General features: G+C 37.8%; 1 protein-coding gene across 1 annotated transcript in view; it reads right to left on the bottom strand.

Annotated features, from left to right (window-relative positions):
* Positions 1-753: 753 nt before the first annotated feature.
* The window catches only part of DGKH (diacylglycerol kinase eta), a 150947-nt gene continuing 137821 nt past the window's right edge, over positions 754-13879 (bottom strand). Inside the window, exons 28-31 of the mRNA XM_065743997.1 lie at positions 10062-10181; positions 9605-9713; positions 8052-8182; positions 754-2861 (exon numbers count right to left, since the gene is read on the bottom strand). Coding sequence (XP_065600069.1) covers positions 2772-2861; positions 8052-8182; positions 9605-9713; positions 10062-10181 — 450 coding nt within the window. The 3' untranslated portion in view covers positions 754-2771. The remainder of the gene's footprint in view (positions 2862-8051; positions 8183-9604; positions 9714-10061; positions 10182-13879) is intronic.

Raw genomic sequence — 13879 nt, forward strand, 5'->3', positions numbered from 1 at the left:
GAGATAGTAACACTGTATCTGAAAACCTTCCTTGAGAAAAGTACAAACCACGACCTCAACAAAGAAATCCTGTACAATATTTTGAGCCTCCTTGTCCAACACATTTGGAATTGATATTCAAAACTATTCTAAGGCATAGAGTTGCATGAAATGTGCTGTCCAGGACCTCTATTAAATATAGTATAACTGATGGTTAAATCTCTTTTTCTACTCACACATTTAAAAAAAAAATAAAACACCTTTGCTGTAGGACAATCAGAACTGAACTCTTTGGCAGTCCTTTAAAACAAATGGAACTTTGTAAAGACAAATCGTTGTATACTGAGGTAATTTGAAGAGTGTCATAAGAAAGCTGCAATCCAAAACAACACTTGGTCCTTCTCCCTACCTAAAAGCATCTCTGGTTTTTTTTATACTCAGTGTAGGCCTTTACAGACATCATTGCATGGCCTTAACTTGACCCTGCCCTAGAGCCCATTTTACCGCAGTGCATATAGCAAGACTAAAAGCCATGGTGAGAGTGAAACCTACATCAGGAAAGCAAAGCAAATTATTTCATGAATTATGTCCTCAACTTGACCAGGAGGACTAGCTACACAGTCAACAGCAACGCTGACATACAGGAATTGTGCCACATGTTAGAATATAGCTTAACTTACAAAGAAACAAAGAGAAAAGGAAATATAACTTGTGAAGACTTGACAGATGACATTTGGTCATCATTAAAGGGATCAACGTCAATTGTTTGTTGACCAAACTATCAATTATGTTCACAAAGCTCCCAGAGTGCTGACAGTTTAACCTACAGCAGCAAGAACGTGTGGTACTATAAATGGATATAAATGAAGCTTGCCTTCCTCCTTTTTAATGTTTCTCGCAACAGAACAATGAGGGGAGCACATCTGACTTTCCAAGGGATGAATCCCATCATCCTCCTGAGAAAGGGAGGACAAAACCTGGCTGTGGTACTTGGCATTGTCCCCTTTAAGTAGGGAAAAGCTTCCAACAAAACAACCGAACCCTTACTCTGCTGTCTACTAGGAAAACAGAAATAGATATTAACATAGTTGTTAACTTGTAAAGAACTGACAAAGATACTCAATAAAGCATGAATCAAGACTACCTGGGGTGGGAATGCTGCACTGATTGGAGCAGCAAGGAGACAAGCAGTCCTGTGCAAGTTCTCTGGCATGTGACGCAGTATCACCGGACTCAGCCATTTAAGTAGGTTCTGTGTGTCTTAACCCCTAGATATATGCATGTTATTTTTCTACTAGATTAATACTTCGTGAGAAATTAACCAGGAAATTCAATTATGAAGCTATGTTTTGTTTAAGTAAACTGTAAATAGCCTTATAAACTCTAATCTAATGCAATTACTAAACAAAGATGGTTTTCATTTTTAACCTCTTAACACTCACAGATCACTAGTTTGCGTGTGAATTGTATTTTGCATGCATAGTGGAAAACTTCAGAGTCTCTTTCTTAATTTTTTTTATGATCTACTGATGTAGAAGTGCCAACAAACAAATTAATGCCTCTGTAAAGAAATGCATACATACAAACTTTGAAATTAACAGCAAATTTAGTAATGAGTAAAAGCTGACCACACAAAAATCAAATCAGCTGCTACATTTTAACACTTTCCTTATGTATGATGAATAAATCGAGTTTTCCTGTAAGAAATTTTCATTACTCTTTCAGCCTGCTTTTTGCACAGCAGAATAAATAAATCCGTTCGCTCCTAGAAGCTCCGATATGCTACAGATGTTTAAGATAACTGGATAACTACATTAAAATGCACCATGAGAAAATTCCTTATCATTTTCCATGCAGGAAGCCAACTGATATTTTTGTGAGGTACTGGTCTTTCAAAAATGCTCATAAGTTAGTTACCTGATATACCTTCTGTACATGGTATATTTAAAAATCTAACTGTACAACGTCTCAATCATATATAATGCATATAACTTGCTGAATATGGCACAAATGCTAAGTTTCCACACCCACACGTCCTTTGCCGTAGAACTCATTTAGGAATAACACAACACTGAAGAATAGAAAAGTGCCTGGAACCGAAAAAGGACACTCAAGTAGTAATAAATTAATTCTCATTCAAACCGATATAAAAGTTGTTCAAGTGTTTGAAGTATCAGATGTGTCATGCAACGGAACGACAGACAAGTCAGGCAGGCACACCATGCATTATAGTTGGCATTCAGAGTACAAGAAGGTATCTTTCCCTGTCCTGCGTGGCCCGTGGACGCCTGGTACCTGAGGCATTGCCAGACCCGCGTGTGGAACCTCGGACGTGGCCACCTCTCAGGCTCCTGCACAGGAAGCTGCAGGGGATCTGTGCCCAGGAAGGACAACCAGACAACCTCGTGCTGTACGGCGCCATCTTGTTGCATTGTAAGAGAGGCATACTGAGCTGCAGGTAAGCAAAGCGATCATTCCTCAATATATTTTCCAGTCAGTGCAGTTCACCAGCAACTGATTTACCAGAACGTGCTTATGTGAACTGGCCAAGTGTGAACACCGAGAAAGCTCCTCCACAGAACGTATAACCTTTTTTTTTTTTTTTTTTTGGCACCAATTCTTTTATGCTCTTGCGACAAGCTCTTCGCCATACAAGTATTCAGCAACGCTAGCCTGTACGAACACACTAGCACTTATTCTTCCATAGAGTAAACTACAAAGACAGCCAAGTGCCTGCAACAGCTTCTCTTCTCCAGCAATGTTCCCTCTCTTTTATGAGAGCACCAGCGCAATTACACTTCAGACAAAGGGGGGTTCTTGCCGAGCTCCTTAATTCCCTGGAGAATTCGTTTCATATGACCCACTTTCGTTATCCCCAGGTCCTAGAGAAATCAAGAAAAAAAAAAACGGGAGAGAAAGAAGAAAGATGATTTACTTTTTTTTTTATTTTAAAGGCCATGATCTAGCCATGCAAAAGATGTCTAGAAATGTGCTAACTGCAATCAACATTAACTGGAAAATCATCTATGGCTCTAGCATATATCACCTAAAAAAATGCTTACAGCACAGTGTAACACAGCGTAACACAGAGATACCAGTGTATCTCTGTTAGGCAACTACTTACCTGTAATGAACATATAATCGAAAACATTGCAATGTTTCGGAAACATCTTTTGCTTGACCTCTAAGTACAAATCTCTCCATAATTTCTAGAAAAACGAACAATCTCCCCCTCCTCTCTAATGCAGCAATCAAATGCTTGGTAGGATGAGATAGATCAGAGCTTCTGTCCAGCTATGTTACTTGATCTGTGGCCCTATAATGTCTGTCTTGAGCAAAGAGCACACACATCCCCAGTTTCTCAAGTGACAGTGGATGTAATGTCTACTGGCATGTAGGACAACTTCCCTTCAGAGAGCAATAAAAAAGGTAAGCAATTATTTTTCATTCCAAAATGGCTCAGCCTCCTAACATGGATTGCCTTGATGATTAGCGAGCTGGAAGAAACATTCTTACAGACATGACAGTCACATCCCAAAGGAAGTGGTAGAAACACAAATGCAAATCTCTTTCAGCCACCACTGATGTAAACGTTATCAGTTGAAGTATTTCTAATATCAGCTTCTTGGATGCATCCCTGTATAAGTTCCAACAGGCAACAAAATTTTGCAGCAAAACTCTTCCAGCATTAACAACAGCTTAAAGAGCATTCTTTTACGATTTTCACTGGTCCAATAATCAGAGAAACAGAATGGGATGCCCAGCTGTGTTAATGATCCCCAACTGAACTAACAAATTTTCATCTGACGTTGGTGGAAACCTGCTTCTCTTGTCTGTAAAACCCAGCTTTGAAAAACTCTTTAAAATCCTTACGTTGATCATGTTGAGCAAGTGGTAGATTCAACTAGGATAGTCATTTGTAGAATAAACCTTACGTAAACAGACTATGATTAAATAAAAATCGTAACAAATTTCTGTATCTATCCTTTTGAAATAAAATTCCTTTCATTTTAGTAGAAGATTATTCCATTATGATGACATAAAGAGGAATGGAGTTGAATTAATGGCTTGAAATGACTGTTTTCACACAGAACGAAAAATGAAACTAGAACATTCTTTGAAAATTTTACATAAAGGCTGCATCTACCTTTCTGCCACAGAAACCTCAGAAAATCTGCACTACATATTACTTAAAAGTGTGCAATTCATTTTGCATTTGCATTTCATCAAAACAAGAAAAGGTCGGTATGAATTAATTATTTTGGGGTAAACGCACAGATCAAAAAGATGCATTAATTTTCAGAGTCAAGACTGAACTCTGGTAATGTTAGAGATGAAACAAACAAAAAAACACCTGGTTGTTATTTCAGCAGAAAAATGTGAATACCTCAAAACGTCAACATCTGTTACAGCACTTCGGCACAAAGGTGTCAACGTCAAAGAGTTCACAATGAGCTCAAGTGCTCAAACCTAGTGCTGTTCTTAAAGCCATCAGAAAAAAAAATTGATTTTTCCACATCACATGCATTCACAAACTGCAGCATAGCAACTTCCACACAAATGTGTGTGGGAACTTCTTCCCGGTGCAGTGACGGAGCAGTGGCACAGCTGCACAGAGAGGTGGTGGAGTCTCCTTCTCTGGAGACGTTCCAGACCCGCCTGGACGCCTACCCGTGCAACCTGGGCTAGGGAGCTGCTTTGGCAGGGGAATTGGACTAGGTGATCTCTAGAAGTCCCTTCCAACACCTACAAATCTATGATTCTATGCAGGAGTATTGAACCTACTGAAATTGCCCTGTTGCTCTGTGGCAGAAATTCTAACCAATGAAAAACCTTTAGAATACTTTCCAAACTGCAAGAGGCAACGTGCATTAAATTTTAAAAACTTCCAAATCTTTCAGAACAGTTTTCATGAGAGGAACTATTGGATAAGCAACACAGCAACGTATGGTCAGACTTCAAAGATCAGAAAAGAAGACTTGATATTATGAAATTCCCAGAAAGCTTAGCCACTTTTTCCACCAGCCTTCACAAAGTATCATCAACAATGCCTATGACAACCGATTTTCGTTTTGTTTTTACATCTTAGTTGAACATGCTATAATGTAGATGAAACCAGCAAATCTCAAGAGATCTACCCTGGAAAAAACAACCAACCAGCCACAAAAAAGCTACCTCTGAAATTCCATGTTTGTGTAATAGCCCGGTTTGAAGGAAATTAGGAGTTATACATTCTTGACACTAGATGCTATTCCAGTTCACTACTGATTCAGGGAGGTTTGCAGGAATTCTCACCTCAGGCTAAAAAGTTTTGCTACAGAAGCCTTCCGTACATCATTCCCAAAATGATCTCCAAAGATAACTAGCCAGAGTTTAAGGAAGAAATCAGCCTTTTTTAGTTACTGAGCTATGGCCTTAAAACTACCAGATAACCTTTCCTTACGCCCTCCCTATCCACTAAGACCATCTCTAGGTCTTCAGCGGGGAAGGCTCAAAATATCCTAAAAAAATCCCACAAAACTGTTGGGGAAGAAGAAGCTGATGAAAATTATTGCACCAACTTTGCTGGAGGTTTTCATCTGCATCACATAATAGTGATTAGCCCTCTGTCTGCTTAGCCAACAACACATTTATTCTGTCCCACAGATCTTGGCAGAACGTACCAAACGTACGTGTGAAACTACCAAGTGTTTTATATGAGCTGAGCTTACAATTGACATCTTCCAGATTAGAACCTACTCCAGTTGTATTCCTAGTGTCAAAGGACATCACAAGTTCCTACAGTCTAGTTAATCTTGCAGACCAGTTTCCATGCCAGAACTTTTCCTAAACAAGATACTACAAAAGACATGCCACGGTCCTCAGCATAGACTTCAGCCTAACTTTCACTCATTGTTAAGCTGACAAGAGACATGAAAACCCTTCAAGGAAGACTAATGGAGTTCTAAGGAGACATCACTCTAGCCCTACTAAATGTGTTACCATTCTGATTATGACTACACTGTATGTAAAGAGACAAGCATGTCAACGCTAAGAATGCCAGCATCTATTTCAGAGTCTAGTTTTTAACAAATTTAATTGTGAAAGAAGGCTAAAAAAAATCATAGTGAGCCCTTTTGATGTAGAATCTACAGCTCAGTTCACAATTTCCAGCCTTTCCTCAATGGAAAGAAAATCAAATGGTTGTAAAAGTCTAATATTGCCCTAACTAAAATCAGGAATAGGAGGCTGGACAAAGGGTATTACTGGAGGGGATAGATGGACATGGAGGGGATAGATGGACAGAGTTATCCGGTTCCTCATGAAACATGTGCCATCTGCCACACATAGAGCTAAACTGGAATAGGTCCACAAGCTATGCAGGTATATATAAAGACAGACATCCTACCCAATTCTCCAGTCAAAGTATTGATTTTTTAAGTGACATTTGCCAAGGAAGAGAGTTTCATCAAATCCTTCTCCTTACTGCTTTCCATCTCTACTTTTGACACAGATAGAAAGACAAGCCCGAGGGATTGAATTAATATGGGCAACTATTTTTCCTGGAAGATCACAGATAAATGCAGGACACCTGAGCCACACTTAGCCACCTGCAGAGACCAGGCCCCAGATGCAATGAGCAGGATGAGTGCTACATTCTGTTATTTAATTGCACTTTAGTTTAACACTGGTCTTAACCACCACCTTTGGCAGTTGAACCTGATTATCGTGGTAGGCTCATTCCAACTGAAATATTCCATTTGTTCCATTTCAACAAACTTGACAGCTTAGTTTTACAAACGTTCCTTAACATTGTATGATGCAAAATTTCCCCATTAAGCGTTACATGTAACATTCATCACTGGAGCACTATGGTTGGTTGCCTGGAGGGACTGCCATGCAGTTTTCTGCAGGGAGAGATTATTTTGTACAATCCTGAAAGAAAGGAATTTAACTTCCACACAAAGCAGCTTATGTACCAAAGGGTAAAATAATATACAACAACTAAACACATTTGATCAGACATATCTGTCTTCAGCAGCTACATTCTACAGCAACTCTCAAAGAATGCAAGCACTACCTTATAGTGTCAGGACTGCAAACCATGTAAAAAACTTCCTTAAAAAATGGCTCATCCACATGAAAGTATTGCCCATATCTGGAGACTACTGCACTGTGGCTAGAGTGATGACTTGCACTCTAAATGTAAATGTTTGAGATTTATACAGTATCCTATTTCCTCTCTTACATGCTAAAAGCAGTTGCAAAACACATTATCAAGAACTCATTACTACCGAGTTCCTGGAAAAACTAATGTAATGAATCCCTGAAGATATGGCCTCTATTACATGCAAATGGATGCACTTAAATCATTCTTGAAAAAGACTAGCAAGCTCAAATAACCATCTCAGACTGCTAGGTAATATTTCTCTCTGCTAAGCCTCACGGTAGTCAGAAAGACCAAAGAAAATGTTCTTTTTTTAAATCTATATAGCTAAAAGCAGGAAGAGGTTGGTTGGGAATGAGAAATGCTACCGTGAAAGTCTACTCTGACACACAAACGCCAGTGCCACGTGTGTCCAATGGCATCATTTATTAAGCTCCTTGTCTCTCCCACACACTCTTTATCCAGTTTATGCACAATAAATCACTTGAAGCAGGTCAGCTGCTTGCAGCTTGCAGCTGCTGACCTTGCAGGAGATATATTAAAAATCATCATGCCAGCTTAAGAAACTGATCCATAGTGATCCTGTTTAGTGGAAACAGCGATCTCTTGAAGATAACATTATATTACACTGATGTCAGAAAGAAATCAAAATGCTTTTCCTGTGCCTTCTGACATAAACTATAATGCTGTCATTCCACATAAGGTGTAAAAAGGAAATTTCTCATAATTCAGGTATTCCTGGTTGCAAATTACAATTCAGCACTAAGAAATTCAGGCCAAAGGACAGCGCGTATTAGTTTATTGCATATTTGCACAGTGTAAGCCAAGCTACAAGCATATAAAAAGTGCAGGAAAAGAAGAAAAGTTGGTTGTTGTTTTGTCAAAGAAAATGGTCAATAGCAGAAAAGTAGCACAAAGGAAATACCTTAAGATCTCGCCTTTCCAGATGTAAAAGCTCAGAGCCTCGGATGTCATGGCTGATGAAGATTTCTTTGTACTCTCCCAAACTGAGCAGATCCAGCCAAGCAGCAACTTCATCTGTGCCCCATTTTTGAACTACCAAAGTTAAGAGCAAAACCCCCTTAATTTCTACATGCTCAAATGCATTACAAGCAAAGGTTAGGCCAAAGAGAATGGAAAACAGAGTAGAATTGCCGTGCTAGCGAAGGGAAAGGTTAGAAGTGTCATTTCCAGAAAAAAACGACAATTTCCTTTTCACATGCAGGTTACAGGTTAGCAGTTAACATGAGAAAGTATCTAAACAAAGTTGGGGTTCTTTGCTTTGCAGCCATGCTTTCAGCTTTACTACGGTTTCCTCAGTAAAGCCTTTGAAACCTCATGACTCTACAAATTCACATTAAACCATCGTAGGATCAGTGACGCAAAGTCTAACGTTGCTTTCCTTTATACCATTAATTTATTAGTAATCATCCAGGGGGAGGAGAAAGCCTTCGAAAACTAATCAACAGGTAAAATTAATATATAAACCATACATCATATGTAGCAATGGCAGCAAGCAAGTCCAGTTTTAATTAACATTTTCTAGTGCTGATTCATGCTACAGGTATTCTTTAAGCTACTGTGTTACATAGGCCATGAATAAGCTCTCTGTAAAACATTGTTCTCTAAGGTTAGTTGCCCACATTAATTCTAAAAAACAGCTATGCTATTTATTGGTACAATTTTGGAACATCACTCAATGCTGATTTAGTTTTACAGTGAAGTGAATCTGAAGTCTAATCTGAAATCTAAAGTCTAATCAACAATGGCAAAATTCTGCAGATTTTGCAGGTTGCTCATTGAAAAAATTAGCAACAGTTTTAGGACCATCTGATCACTGATTAACTCCTGGACATAATATTAAGGATGTAAGTTCATGGAAAACAGAGGAAAGAGAGGAGAGTGGAGTTTGTTCAGCTTCAGCTAATTAAAAGATCAATATTGACTGTCATGGCTTTTTGTTTGACTTGCCCGACTCACTGAACTCAAACTTATCTGAAATTTAAGAATAGCTGGTTAATTAAACCAGTGTGATAAAGGCATTACACAGCTCCTCAAACTAACCTGAAAAACCTGAATTGAAGTTTTCATGGGGAAATGATGCGCTTATGTATGGCTTATATTGCTATGAGTTAATCAACTGTAACCATCAGCGAAGACACAGGTCCTGTTTCATGACAAAAATGTAGCTATCTAAATATTTTTGCAGTAGTCCTCTGGTTCATCTGAAAGTCTCAGGATGCTACTGAATGCTTTCTAAATGCACTGAAGGAAATCTTCATCCTAATGAAAACACCAGTCAGTTCAGCTGCCTTTCACTTTATCAGGGTCAAGAGTTTAAACTTTGGTGGAGTACATAGTTTCATTTTCTACCACGAAAAAAAGAAAAAGAAGAAGAGAAAAAAAAAAAACGACCTCAACACAAAATCACATATTCCTCAAATGCTACTATTTTTCTTGTAATTTCAAAACACATACCAGGCTGAGGGCTGGTCTTATGTTTCTGAACTTTTTCTTTTTTAAACCTTGGCACTATGCGGAACACTGTACTTCTGTTGTTTCTTTTAGCATAATCCAGAGGGGGATCCTGCATGAAAGAACGGACATGGTTACTTTTAATTAACTTTGAACTTTAAATTAAATAGCATACTTAAGGCAGTAATTCATAGTTAATCTCAAAAACCAAGAACAAATTTTACTTCTGCAAAGCATTACATAAGGATTTATCTCCATAGCCATTTCATTTCCTAAATAACCATTCAAAACATTTTCAAGGAAGGAGCAATATATGTAATAAAAATATGCCCTCAGCTTGGAAACTTGCTCACAGCAGACAGCATCATTACTGAGACTGAATCTCTATATTATGAGGAATCTAGCTTACTCTTGCCTCTGCTAATTCTAATTAGAAACGGGAAGTATAAATCAAACTCACCTCATCATCATTTGGTTGAAAAACATAATAAAGCCAAGGAATCTCAGCAAGTTTTCTCAACTCTACTTCCACGCTGTGCAAAGCATCAGACAACAGCTCTTCATGGGGAGCCTCTAACTGCTGTTTGTAAGCAGGCCAGAAAAATAGTACTTTTAGTTTTGTGGACATGTAACTTTTAAATCTAGATATGTTGTTATTACTACACACAAACCAACACAAATAAATGGTGAAGTAGAAGTCTTTGTTTGAAAAGGGGTGTTGAAAAATTGAGTACTCGGTAGTAGGCAGAAGTTATTATTTGCAAAATTCTTCATATGATGGATCACTGTTGCAGTCTGATAAGAGGAAATGGATCTTGTGCCTAAGCTAAAACACTCCATCCCTAAAGGGGTGATAAGATTCTCACTATGCCTTCTTGACAGGTGATGTGGAGTGACAGCCACTGTTGCTGGCTGAGGGAGGCAGGAACAGGCATCACACCTGGAAAAGGAACGGGATTGCAGCCCCACAAGGGAGAAAAAAGCCAAAATTATCAGTAAAGGCCAAAGAGGAACAGAAAGCAGTGGCAGTGTAAAAAGCTTGGGACATCACAGCCTACAGGAATTTGGCTCTATCAGCACTGCGAGAACCTTAAACCCTTGATCTGAAAGCTGTTCATGTTCGGCTGTTGAATGGATCAAACTTGTGAGGAAGGGGCAAGGTAAACAGCTCATTTGTGGCAAAGCTGCTCCAGGCTTATCTGGTGTTGCCACAGCACCATTATGATGTAAGGAAACGAATCCTAAATCACTTAGAATCACTAATAAAGCAACCTCAACACCAGTTTTTCTCTTTAAAGTAAAAGTAGGCCCAAAGTAGTTCAAAATACTCTTTTGAAAAGATCTAATGAAGTTACATATAGGTTGATGTACTTTTAAAAAGGGATTTGTAAGAGAATCTTTGATCTCCAGTGCTGGAAATAAATTTTGACTTTTTAGGATTTGGTTTACATGAATTTATCTTACCTAACAGAAACTTCTATCCTCTGCTTCAGCAGTTAGCACATATTATCACTTTTCAGAGTAGGGACAGCTAAGACGTTGCTATATTGGAAATGCCAGCTCCATCCTGCTACGGTGTTGTTTTTTTTTCTCTTCTAAGGAGCAGAGAATTTAGGGAAAGAATTTGGTGCCCACAAACAGACTCTGATCTTTCTTTAACCTTCAGTTTCATCATTTCAGTTTATTCTAACTTTATTAGTTCAGTTAATGTTGAGCAGAGAGGATGACCTACTTGTCTCTGAAGAAGTTACAATTTTTCTCGTGTTTTCATTAAGAAAAAAAATTATTTATGTAATCTTTTACAAACATGAATGAAGTAAAGATTTCTCTCTCACTTGCTCTCACTTTTGCTCTCTCACTTGCTCTCTTTCAATTGCTTGATTTTTGAAGGAAAATATTTTGCCTGAGGCCAAAATCTCTCATCTGATCGTAAGAAAGTATATGCATTATAAATATTGCTCTTGGAAAAATAAAACCAACAGAAACGTATAGTACATTTCTGGCAAAAGAAGAATCAGCAAATTTAGGGTAAATTCTAGAAGTTTTTTCTATCTAAGATAAAATTTAACACTAGAAACGAAGGATTTAAAATAAAGGATTTTTCCATTTTATTGCCAAATGAAATTTCTCATGAAAATATTTGATTTCAGTGAGCTCAGATTATTTTGTTCAATTGAAATGAAGCACTTTGCCATAGTTCTCCCTTAGTATGTTGGAAAATTTTGCTCTGTTTCAGACTGGAAATGTTTTTTCAAGAAGTAAAAATTGAAATGGCGCATTTGGAAAATATCTAGACAAATCACAGTAACTTCTTACAATTTTTCCAAGCTGTATTCCAGCCATAACCAGCTCTGAGAGTCCACAAATCAGCTTCATGGTCCTATATTTTTATTTCACTAAAATGTCATTCTAGCTAATTCATCATTTGATGTTACCTAGCTAATACCAATGTATGCCATTTATTAATCTTATGGAAGGTAAAAGATTCACAGTCTCCATGTATATGTGTTACATTTCTCTTGTCACCTTCAGAAGCCAAGACTCAGAAGCTGGTAAATGACAACCAGAGAAAAAGCTTACCAAGTAGTATAAGTAACAAAGGCATCAATTTACAGCTATAGGGAGCTCTGATCACAGAAGAAGGGAGTGAGGGAAAATTGAAGAGGCACAAAAAAGGGAAAACTACTGAAAAAATGTTCCTCTTTGTCAGAGAAGAAAGACTGAAGAGCACTGCACTATGGTAGCAGCTAACAGATGGAGAAACATCTTACACTTCATATATCCCTGATTTAATGGTGTGATTATATAGTTTAAAATACAAGGAGCCCTGGCATTTATAAAACAAAAGCCAGTAAGGCTGCCAGGATGCCTTATTATTGTGGACTGTGAGTACTATTGGAACAAAAAATGCTGTCACATGAGTGCAATGGACATCTCTGGAAAACATCTTCCAAACAACCTTTTTATTAAAAAAATATCGTGGATGTAGACCCATGAAGACACATGCACAGACCACAAGGAGAAGAAGATATATAAAAATGAGTCATGGACAAATGAATTAAATAGCTTTAGAGTCTGTACACGGGACAGTTCAACATGTTGAGATGTTTCACTTGGAAAGTTTCCACAATAACATTATTTCTAGATTATTTCTACCTTGGTAAGTTACATTAGTCTTAGTGCTGCATTACCAGCTTAAAACTTATCCAGTTCCTCTTACCAAATGATTTTAAAAACTAAACAATTTTCTCTATTGATTCCTCATTCAATCTGAAATGGGGAATCAGTAATAACAATCTGAGAAAAAAAAAAAAAAGCAGGAGATATTTTTACAATTCCTTGGACAAAAACAACTAATTAATAATTTTCCCTTCTAGAACTTTTAAAAATCATTCATATGAGCCCAATCTTTGACATTTTTAATAATCTGAGATGCACTCTCAGATTATTACTCTCTGGAGGGAGAAGAAACAACTGCAGAACAAACTCACACCATTTTTCACCTGCAAAAAGGTATCTGAACCAGCCCCAATAAGTTTCATACCCTAACTGAGCCAAACTTAAACACTCCTATTAATATCCATTTTTACTTATAAACTCAACAGTAAGGTATTAATACATTTGTTTCTGAATGCAAACAAAATGTAACTTTTGAGTATATTGTTTCTTTAAAACTGGACCCACATAGGAAACCTGACCTCTCTTATCTCTTCACAATGTTAGATAAAGGTATTTTCTAATTCTACATCCAAGTAAACAATTCCTAAGTCATCATCGCTGAAGGAACAGAAACACTAACCAAAGGAGAAGATGAAAAGTACCATCAGAAATCTCTTGAACACTCACCAGTTAAAGGTTACAAATTAAATTCCTGCTAGATATTAAAATAAAGGTGAGGTTTACTTGCCCAAATTAGATCCGTAGAAGTTGAATATACGAGTCTGAATAGCTCTCACTCCAGGCTCTATTTAAACTCTGAAGGTGGTCACATAATAGAATTCTGTAAGTTCTCTGAAATGTTAAACCTCCAGGAGGTGAATTATCTTCTTCTAAGATACGCCTCTATGACAGCAGGGGGTGAATCAGCCTCAACGGGGATATTATTTTTCTCCACTGACTAATAAAAAGGGCAGCCCAGGCAATGACTTAGAGATATTGGGAGTGATGGAAGATGCACACCAATCTAGGACAAGAATTCATACCTCATTCTGATTCCAAGCATAAATGCAGTGTAAAATCTTCAACCTGGCCTTACAGAGCTGTGTACTACACATCATA

The sequence above is a fragment of the Cyrtonyx montezumae genome, unplaced genomic scaffold (genome assembly GCF_038088225.1).
Source record: "Cyrtonyx montezumae isolate F1298 unplaced genomic scaffold, pur_monq_1.0 scaffold_3, whole genome shotgun sequence".
Taxonomy (NCBI): Eukaryota; Metazoa; Chordata; class Aves; order Galliformes; family Odontophoridae; genus Cyrtonyx; species Cyrtonyx montezumae.